Source organism: Atta colombica, unplaced genomic scaffold (assembly GCF_001594045.1).
Source record: "Atta colombica isolate Treedump-2 unplaced genomic scaffold, Acol1.0 scaffold38, whole genome shotgun sequence".
Taxonomy (NCBI): domain Eukaryota; kingdom Metazoa; phylum Arthropoda; class Insecta; order Hymenoptera; family Formicidae; genus Atta; species Atta colombica.
The window spans coordinates 1,750,468-1,761,684 of NW_017259490.1; the positions used below are offsets into that span (position 1 = coordinate 1,750,468).

Here is an 11,217-nt window from a genome sequence, read left to right on the forward strand (position 1 = left end):
TCCGTTTTGGTTGCGTTTTGACCGTTTGCTTTGAGAGGTTAAGTTGGGTGCCCTGCTGGGGTCCCGCGATACCACCTCCCCCAATCCCTTCCCGTTTCCTCTCCGGCCCCTCATCCCGCTAGCCGCGAATGGTCCGACACGGACAATACGGTCCTCTGGAGCAACTAGCGAAGGGCATCCGGGTCCATTCCGACCAAAAGATCCTTTGAATGGAATGCGTACCGGCGTATCTCCTTCATCCCCGCTCCTTCTTCTATATCTACTCATCCAGATTCTTGTTCATCTCGTATTCTCATCCATTTCACTTTCACCGTCGTTCTTTTTAAATTTTCAACTTCTTCAGTCTATTTTCGAACTAGACTTGGTGTTGATATAGAAAGACTTGCAATTACTAATGAGCGCCTCCTCCTTTGTTTCATCAATATTATCCTATTATGTATCGTGAAAATGATTCCCACTATCTACTGCAATACAATTAGAATTACTCTCATCATTACTCTCTTCGCTATCGCTACAATTCTTTTTGTACTCTCACTTTGATAATTACGCAGTAGATATCTATCTTCGTTTTATCTTACATCACTCTCTACTTATCGTAAAAAATGATTGCGATACGAGAAAAGTAATAATTATTATGACTGTATATATCCGCCAATATATTTTATTGGTGGATCATATTTAAAGAACTTGTATATTGAACCATAATAAAATTTCCCTTTTCCCTATCTCTTTTTGCCCGTTTTCTCTTCTCTCCTCCTTCCGCGACCTTCCCTTTGGAATGTGCTTCTCGAGCGTTCAGACATATTTCTGATCATGGGATCATCCATAACAGGCTTTCGAATTTTCTTTCCTGTCACCTAGAAATACGAATGGTTTCATGCTCGTGCCATGCCAATTTTTGATTTTCAAAAATCAATAGTCATGATAGCAATTGTACAAAAATTAAACAAGTTTGTCCACCGTGTCAACTTAATAACATATTTCCAGGGAAGATTTACGAACTTTCTTTGTCATTCTTTTGCGCTGGTTTATATTAGAACTCTAAATACTGTTACTTATTCTTATGAACGTATAATAATTCTTAAAACTTGTCATTCATTGAAATAAATTTAACGTTATCAAATCATCTTTCTATCTCTTGGAATATGTAAGGAGCAGAATAATATTTTGAAATTAACATTATGAAAGATATTTCCAAAATATAATAGTATCGCTAAAATCAATTTATTTCTCAATATTATGATCTTATTATATTAATCAATGACAAATTTTAGTGCTTAATTAATATCTATCAACATTGACTCTAATTCTGAGTTACTACTTTATATTTTCGTATATATTTTATATGTAATAAATATTTTTCTCGTCTCTCTTTTAAGACTTCTCTTCTTCTTTCCTCCCCAGTATCATAAATAATTCGCAATATAAATCTAAATTTAAATATTGAAATTTCATATTATGAAATGTATTGTAATAGAAGATACCTCAATCTTATCTGCTCGTCCATCTTATCCATTTATTGCACAACGAATAAAAAAATTATATTAAATATAGTAAATTGCTAAACAATTTAATTTGTGATATACTATTGTAGTTCAATCGGTTTCAAAACCGTTTCAAAACCGAAAAATGAATTCGGCGCGCAATTTAAATGACTACATAGACAGTATATAAATTCACATAGAATTATTTAAGCACTTAAGAAGCACTTAAGACCATTAAAGACTTTCTTTCCTTTCTTGTATTATATTAAATATTCTTAATTTTCCGCGATATTCTGCCGCAATATAGCTCACGAAGGACGTTCCGTTTATATCCACACGTGTGTCTAAAATCTAAAGAATTTTTTATACTAACTAGCCGTAATCTGTTAATTTATGCCGTAATCTGTAAGAATTAACCAATCAAATGAGAGGGGAATACTCGATTGTGATTGGTCAATTCTTACAGATTACGGAATAAGTTGACAGTATAAATTCTTTAGACACAATTGAAAAGTACAAAAATAATGAATAACAGATTTCAACTTATCAAAAACCGTATTTTAGTACATATGATTTCTGATAGGTTGAAATCTGTTATTCCCCGTTTCTATTGCCTGTACCTTTCAATTGTGTCCTATGTGTCGCCTACAATATATGGAGTAAGAAGTAAGAGTAAGAAATTGATCAATCACAGTCGATTATTCTTCTCACATTCGATTGTGATTGGTCAATTTCTTATTGTATTTCTTGTATTGTAGATAATACATTAGGCTTTAATCTACGCGTCGGAATCGGAACGGATCCGGACGAGGTAACCGGAGCAATTTCGGCATGCGGTACCTTTACGCGCGTCATATGTCGGTATATAAACGTGCTTTGAAAATCACGCACAAATACCGTTGCACTTAAGGTCGTTCACTTACGTATCTACTGAATGCGATTCAGCGCAGGAGTAGCTACTGGTGTTTTGTGCGCGACACGAATCGCAGAAGAAAATAAATATGTGTCTTTCCGGTGTGTATCGTATTACGACGCTTCTCTTGCTCACCAGACGATGACATTTTGGTCAAAGCTCGTATATACGATTTCAAGAAGCTGAAGTTTAGAACAGAGTTAATTATAAGCTAATTACAAGCAGCTCTAATTATAAGAACTTGACACGATTCTGCGATATAATCTTTACGTGATATCTCGATTCAATTGTTGACCATCACGTTTTGAGCGCGTATGTGCTTCAAGAAAAACCGTTGCTTATCAGTTATTCGATTTGAACGTAAACATTTAGAAAATTGTGTCATTATGTCCGGCATGAGCTATGTTTTCTTCATAAAAAGAAATTATGACCCAAATAATACTTCTAATAATACTTGCTTTCGCTGCCTGAAATAATAGTAGACCTCTAACGGAAGAAGAAATCAGCTTCTGTCCTCAAATCCTAAGAAATATAAAATTGCTTAAAAACAGTATTGTGAATCTATTATAATAAAATTAATAATATCGATTCACGATTCTGTAATGTTCAAGTTTCGGTATTCATAAATAATTTAATTATACATACACGAAAAAAAATAACAATATTAGTCAATAACAATGTGATTAAAAATAATCTTATTTATTTTTAATAATAATATTAATAAAACAAATAATATTTTATTAAAACAAAAATATAGTGCATTTTTTCATTAATAATATCAATTAATTAACAAGATTATTTTCAATTAGACTGCTGTCAATTAATATTATTAATACCTCTTTTTTTTTAATTACGACCAATTCATTATAAAAATTACATTATTATTATATCTTGAACAATCTTGCAGAAATTTAATAAAAGAATCGCCATCTTACTCGCAATAGAATTACGTGTTGCATAGCAAATTATATAACTTTAATGTACAAATGGTTTAAAAAACAAGTATTGCAGATATCATTCCTTGAATATGTATTTATCAGTTACGTACGAAAATGTCAGAAGACACAACCTTGCACGTACACAGACTTCATATGTATCACGTAAATTAATTCCGCATAGTTTCAATTGCCGGCATCAAGCGAAGTGAAACGCGCTTTCAAGTTAGCATTATTCGCAAGTGTAAATCGCGTCACACCCCAAATCGCTCGCACGTGATATTACCGCGAGATCCAATTAACCACGCTGATGGTTGTAACCAATGCTAATAATTAGAAAATTCATTATAGAGCAGGGTGCGCGGCACGCGAAGAAGACGAAGAAGAAGAAGGTACGATAGCGTAAAAGTGAAACTAGATTTTCTCTGATGCTTATTTAATTTGCGTTCATTTGCGTATCTCTCTTAATTGCTTCGAAATTCCGCTCCACCTTACTAACCGTTGCGAAGCTTGAAAATGGTGATAAGATTAAGAATTCCGGACTACTTTCTTCTTTCCGAAATTGAGAAAGTAGGGTCATGATGTCGGCTTCTTCCTTGAGGCATTTATTATGCGTAAATGTTTTGAGAAAATCTCGCGGCTTATGACATGACATATTATATAGGAATATATCTCCATTATTTTCAAGAAAAGTGCACTTTCTCACATTCCGACACATTTCAATTAAATGAAATTTCTTTATTTATGAAAAGAAAGAGATTTAGATCTAGATAAATTTTATTCTTGGCTCACATAAAAATTTCTAAGAAACTAGTCTTTCACAAAATATTAATCACATACACAATAAAAAACATTGTATAATTATATTGTGGAAACGATCCACTTAGATATGTTCTTAGTAAGCTCTCGTAACAATTTGTATTGAATTTTTTAACATATTTGAATTTCAATTTAACATAATATGATTATGTTACAATATTTAAAGATTTTGTGTTAAATTGAATATTCAACATGTCTTAGTCAAAATGATACAATTTATCAATAAGTACAAATAATATAAAAATGCTGCCAAAATTTTTAATATTCGAACAACCAATTTATATGTTCCACACAATTATTTTGAGTCCAGCAAATCTAGCTAAACTTTTTTTAGCTACTTCAAAAAATTGCCCTTTCGTGTATAATCATCATAAACTAAAATTAGAATTTCTGAGATCTGCATACGCATGCATTTCACATATCAATATATTTAAACAGTAGGTAAGATAATAAATTTTTGATATTACGAGAGTGATGAGAATTATCATCGATTATTACCCTCGGGGCAGGTGTAATGTATACATCGTACCCAAGTAATGCGATTAATAAGATTCGACTCGTCTGTTTCTTTCTCAACCGCCCGTCAGTACTAGTCAGTACTCTCCGGAAGCAGATCGAGATATCTGCACGCTATCGTCCGCATTATAATTTTTACGATGCATGAGAGAAGCAGAAAAAAGTATAGCGCCAAATCAGGGCGCGCGCGGAAAGTCGTTGCGAGAAATCGATGACCGCCGTAATGAGGCCATTGCCGGTGTATTTTTTCAATTACATAGGAAATTACCCTGCAACCGCTTCTCTCGGCATCATTTTTTTCCCTCGTTTCCGCGCGAGGAAATGTCGCGTCGTTACGATACGCAAAAAGACATTTTTTTTTTGTAGGATAATTCCAAGCAAAATGATTTGACAGACAGTCACATTTCCATATATATTCAATTTTTGTGATTCGAGAATTAAATTCGCCGAATTTAAGTATATTTGCATACAACTATACAGACATGTAAGTTCGTGCACTTTGTTGCAAAAATCACGTTCCAGTGTGATCAATCGCAACGATTAATTATAAATATTAAACGCGATTGCGATGTTGCGTGGGCTGTTTCTGACGATCCGCGTCATTCCGCCCGCGAAACATATCCGAATAAGGAATTTATCGAGATCCGCGCAAACATTACAATCTAACATGACTTCGCTTATCAACTCAACCTGCATATCTCGATTCGAATTAGAATGTGTCTTTTATTATGTAAATGAAGATTGAATTGGGATTTAAACTCATACTTTGTTGCGTAATCAAAGATTTACAGCAAAAGAAACAGTTAAAATTCAATCTAACATTCCGATAAAATTTTATGTAATGTATATATTCATACTATTTCGCTACTTTATTCGTGCAATCTCAGAATAAAATATTCAAATTTAAATTCCATATTTAGAATTCCTTTTCAGCGCTGTTATATTTATTATGCATTTGATATATAAATGTACTTACAGAATACGTTTTGTACATACAAATATACTACTCTTATTACATTGAATAATTCAATGACGTAATGTGGTATCTCGATGGTATCGTTCGCAAGCAAAATCACTTTTTGTATTAGAACACTGGAACATTAAATAATTGAAAGTAAATATGCAAATTATTCTTCGCAAGATATTAATAAGATAACTAAGAAAATTTTTTATTTTAAGATATTTGTTTCATCGTTACATAAGCACTTGTCAATTAATTTTGTTATTATACTATAATTATGTAAACTACCGTTTTGTTATTTGACAATAATGATTCAGAGATGTTTTGTTAGTCAAATTGTGAAGAACAATGGAGATGACGTTATTATGGTAAGCTGTCATCGTATTATTGTTATTCACACTTCGATAGCACTGTTAGTATTCCTCAACGCACAGTCACAAATGTCACTGCTTTTGAATGCAATTGATACCGCATGCATTTAGTGAATGTAAATTACTTCGATTTACGCAGTCAATTGACGAAGCTTTTCAAAGTAACAAAAAGCATCGATACCTGGTACTTCAATGTACATATTCAATATACAAATGTAAACCAACGATCTAAAGCATTACATGGTTGATGCTGCAGGAAAATGAAAATAACGACTATTCAATACAATACGATTTATTGCTTTAAATTGCTCGATTATCACAATTGCTTCTGTAACTTATCTAATTATATATTTTGCGGCTAAAATAAAATTATTTTGAATAAATTATAATTCCGTGTCAATTTTGCAGATTCATGATTCAATCACTATTAATATTATTAATATGATTTTAATCTAAAAATAAGATGTCGATTTACGTCAAAGAAAATTGTGATGTGTAAAAAGTTGTTTAATTTATTTTATGTTACATTTATATAATGAAAACCTAATATGTGTAACACACACATAATATCAATAGTAAAAATGCACATTTAAAAACAAGTGTAAATGCATCAATTGTAAATGTAAATTAGAACACAACTCATTTAACCTTTCAAGAGTTTTAATAATTATTTTTATTGTTCAATAATTATGAATAAATTTTCTTACTTCACTTTCATTTGCATTTAATTACACGAAACAAAATAGTCAATTTGCATATCCATTGACAAATTATTAATTTCAATGATAGCAAAATGTATATATAAATTGCTAAAAATTGCTTCAGTCAAATATAGAAAGACGTAATGCAATGCAAATATTATTAATTTAAACATATTATGGAAATAAGATGTTTCTCATTTAATCGCGCATACAATTTGGAAAATAAATGTGCGATTATTATATATACTTATTCTGTTAATTATTTAAATATTACTCAATTTTACTCTCGAGCGCAATAAACATAAGCAAAACTTGCTTGGTTATTAATAGCTCGTAGGTTTTATCATTTAATAAGCAAAACGTGAAAACGTCTTGTTGAAAAAGAAAAAACACTTCGAATTTATTCGATTTTCCTTGAAATTACATTTGCAAAACATCTCTCACATATGTCATTCATACCTTGATGACATTTGTCATCTTTATATAACGCAACAAATGCTATTCATTATTATAACATGCTCACATATCAATTTTTAATTTTATCCTTCAGCATACGCGATACGTATAGACAAATTGCGCAACAATTTTTAAAGTTAGTTTTCCAGACAAGTATTTCTAATACGTGTGTTTCTAATCTTCATTGTACATACATCGTGATTTCTCTGATTTCTCACGGCCATTCGCTAGTTTCTCTTCTCATAGAATCTCTTTTCACAAGGTCAAAGGACAGTAGTACCTTATTTATTGACCCTGTTCGATTCATAGAAACATGTATCTATCCTAGATTCGAAATATCTTTAGGCAGCGAAAATTCACTTTCGATCATAATTAATATCTCGATAAATTAATGAGTTTATAAAAAAAATAAATAAATATAATAATTATTATACTAACAAGGAATAATTGGGAAATTAAATTTATATAAATACGTATACTTTATGTACGACTTAGAAACATAAAACATTAATACAAAAGAATGTTAGTTACATCTAATCAAGACTGAAATCTTGTCTAAAAAGATAGTAATATATTGTTTTATATTAAAATTATATATTACATATATAGCCTTATTTGATCCTACTCAAATTGCGAATTGAATAAATTGCTATATGAATAAATTGCTATAGACCAACAAAAACGTGAAAGGATCTTCACACTACATCTATCATCATCGTCCTTAATAAAGCCGCGAAACTAATTGAACAGATTTATTCTAATAATAGTCGCAAGTCCTTTGCCTCAGCTTTCTCAGCATGTTCCTAAGCCCTTCGATGTCCCGCTGCTAATGCACAACTTTTTCTGTGCGATCTAGTACTTCCAATTTCACCACGACGCTCATCAAGCGTAGTCACGGCCACGTGGTAGTTTCTTCACAGGAATTCTCGTCCTCCAAGATCAGAGGACAAAACTCTTCCGCAGTAACCCTATCTAAGTTGCCGATATCTGCCTTGGGCTTAAATGGTAGCTCCGATACAAGAATCCCTTCCTTATAGATCCTGTGATCCTTCTCCTCTTCCTCGAACTCCGAGAAATCATCGTCTTCGTCATCATCGGTCTTCACGGTAGCGAAATCGATGTCTGTCAGGAGCGTGTTCACTTTTCGATTCTTTGGCTTTTCCCGCGATATCTCCCTCGAGACCTCTTTCGAGACACGCGATAATCCCCTCTTGTCGAGACGACGTCGTAGTTTCTTGACACTCAGGGACGTGGAGGGCAGAAGTATGCTCCCCTCAATCGCATCCTCTTCATGACCGTTGTCCTGATTGATAGCATCCGATCTCCTTTCTTTATCGCGCGTGTCGCTGCTGCTCGGTGGTTTCCTACTTTCCTGCGCCGATCGAGCCGTGTTCGCTGGGAATGCATTTTTATCGGTGGTACCGGCGCCTACGGCGGCCGCGATTTCGCTGGTGCCACCTGCCACCGCTTCCTCCGGCTTCCCGCTTGAAACGATTGCACGCGGACAGGCGTCTACGATGTCGGCCGGGCATACCGTGTTGGAATCGTAGGTCTCCGCGATGCCATAGCTCAGACTTGGCTCTGTTGGCAATGCGCTTGGAGCAGGCCTTTTATCGACAGCCCCGGTGCTCTCAAAGTCGGCCTTGATCCGCGGATGCTTGCGATACTCTTCCTGCAAGTAAGTACGAAACTGGTCCTGGAAGTAACCATCGATTACTTTCCAGATGATGACGCTATACCAGCTCAACACGCCGAGGAGAAACACTCCGCGAATAATAAAAGCCAACATTACAAAATCTTGTGGTTGCGGTTGATTATTCCGTTGCGATATTATAATATTCTATATATAGTGTTTTACAGATATATTCTAAATATATCATGTAACTATAATATACCGAGATCGCATGCTGATATGATTGATATATGATACATTGATAAGAGGCTGATGTTTTTTTTTTAAGAAGTAGCGTTTATAAATATTTTGATGAAATCTTCCGAGCACAAATCAAAGTTCAAGTTTGGCATGTAAATAAAACTGTCGGTCTTACGTTATTATTAATGTACGTAAGTATGAAAGATAGATTTCAAAATTTTACATTCTGATTTGCAATTTTTATAATTTACCTGGCTTATAAATATTTTGATATTTATTTGACATTTATTTAAACATTTAACGCGAATTAAAAAATTTATTCAATTATATCAAAATACTTTTAGAGTATTTATACTTCAGTAAATTACTATGTAATTATTTAATTATTATAATTATTATAATTATTTCTAAAAATTTACACTTTTATAAAAATTATACATTTTTGTTATTATACATTAATAACATCATAGACTTTTTTGTTTACTTTTTAAATAAATTTATAGATATATTGTAAATAAAAATATTCTAAAAAGTTATTTCTCAAGATAATTATAAGCGTTGTAAATTACATAAAAAAACTATGTTAACACTAACTGATTAATTAAAACAATACGATTTAATAACTAATTTAATTAGTTATTAATTCTGCCAAAAGTTATATGACTTATGGATCTTGGAGATTTACTCTCCCAAGACGAGAAAGAAAATCCTTCTAGAAGAAAAATACGAAAGAGTTTTATCTTATACAAATATCAATGATCAACACTCAAATACTGCATGAAAAAGAAGTTCTGTCACAGTTTTGTTTACTCATTTTGTGGATTTGAAAGAATATTAAATCTTTTAAAAGGTTATTCTCGAGTATTTTTCGTTTGTCTTTCTAAGCATCTATTTCTCTTGAACTAAAAATATGCTTACATACTCAACTGAATATTTTTCTATCGTTTATATAATGCGTAAGCGACAGTTATTATATTATCAATAATAATTTTATAAAATTAATATCTATCTGATATCTATTACTATTAATTTTTAATATCTGTTTATTCTATTATTAACGTTGAATTTAAGACAGTTGTTGCTTGAGATTAATTAATGGCATGAAAGATAAAATTGACGTTAACAGATAATAATTATAAAAAAAAAAAATAATATTGTCATACTTGATTAAACAATGATCACGTATTATTCCTAAACTATCTTTTCGATTGAGAGCACTTAATCCTCTTCTCCCATGAGATAATCTTTGATAATGTAAAAGGATTCTTTCATGTTCGGCCAAGCTATAGTCACAAAGACCAAAATCGAATTCGCGATCACGAAGAGCCGCATCATTTCGATACCAGTGCTGGATCGGATCCAATTTCCAAAACCTTGATTCTCGTCATCGCTTAGATCTCCCAAATCCGACTTCTCCACTATATTCCTTCCATTATGACAACTCTTACTACCTTTATTTTCGTTGTTTCCACGTTTCTTCATGCTGACTATATAGCGATCATCTGCAAGAATTGATTTCAATGCTGAACATCATAGAAATATGCACTTCACGTGCTCTATGCGTTTAATTGTGATGAAATTTGTGCTATATTTTAGCAGAGATAAACAAATAAAATAAAAAAAAGAAACCAGATTCTTAAAAATTTGCGAGCTCTGCGTGGAATACTTATTTTGAATATTAGAAACACTGAACAAGTTAATCAGTATTAAATTTCTATAAGAGAATATAACGAACAATATTTTGAGTACTTATACGGAAAAAACGATTTTGTTGAAGAATCTAAAAATTTAACTAAATTAAAAATTTAACTAAATAAATTTTCAAACAAATCTGAAAATAAATTTGTTGGCCTATTAAAATTATTATGTAGGACGTTAAAACTGATTGCTGGAATGTCAAAACTTTTTGCAGCATTGCTTACCATGTTTAAAATTCCTATAAAATAATTTTGATGGTTCAACAAAATTATTTTCAGATCTATATTTAGCTAAATTTTTAGATTCTTCAGCAAAATTACTCTGTTCATTTATAAAAAAATTAAAGGAACGTCAAGAATTATTATCAAATGTCGTTTGTTCAATACATTTACAATTTTAATCCTAATTATTCTAATTATTCTAATTATTCTAAATCAAGAGAATGATTATCGTGTTTCGCTATTTATTATCGCTCTTCTGCTATTTATTA

General features: G+C 32.0%; 2 protein-coding genes across 2 annotated transcripts; both read right to left on the reverse strand.

Moving 5' to 3' along the window:
* Positions 1–7,893: 7,893 nt before the first annotated feature.
* Positions 7,894–8,976, reverse strand: LOC108690948. The gene has a single exon (XM_018198504.1). The coding sequence runs from the start codon at positions 8,943–8,945 to the stop codon at positions 8,049–8,051; it is 897 nt and encodes a 298-aa protein (XP_018053993.1). The 5' UTR covers positions 8,946–8,976; the 3' UTR covers positions 7,894–8,048.
* Positions 8,977–10,247: 1,271 nt separating this feature from the next.
* Positions 10,248–10,511, reverse strand: LOC108690962. The gene has a single exon (XM_018198520.1). It carries the CDS (start codon positions 10,509–10,511, stop codon positions 10,248–10,250), a length of 264 nt encoding a protein of 87 aa, XP_018054009.1.
* Positions 10,512–11,217: the final 706 nt, after the last annotated feature.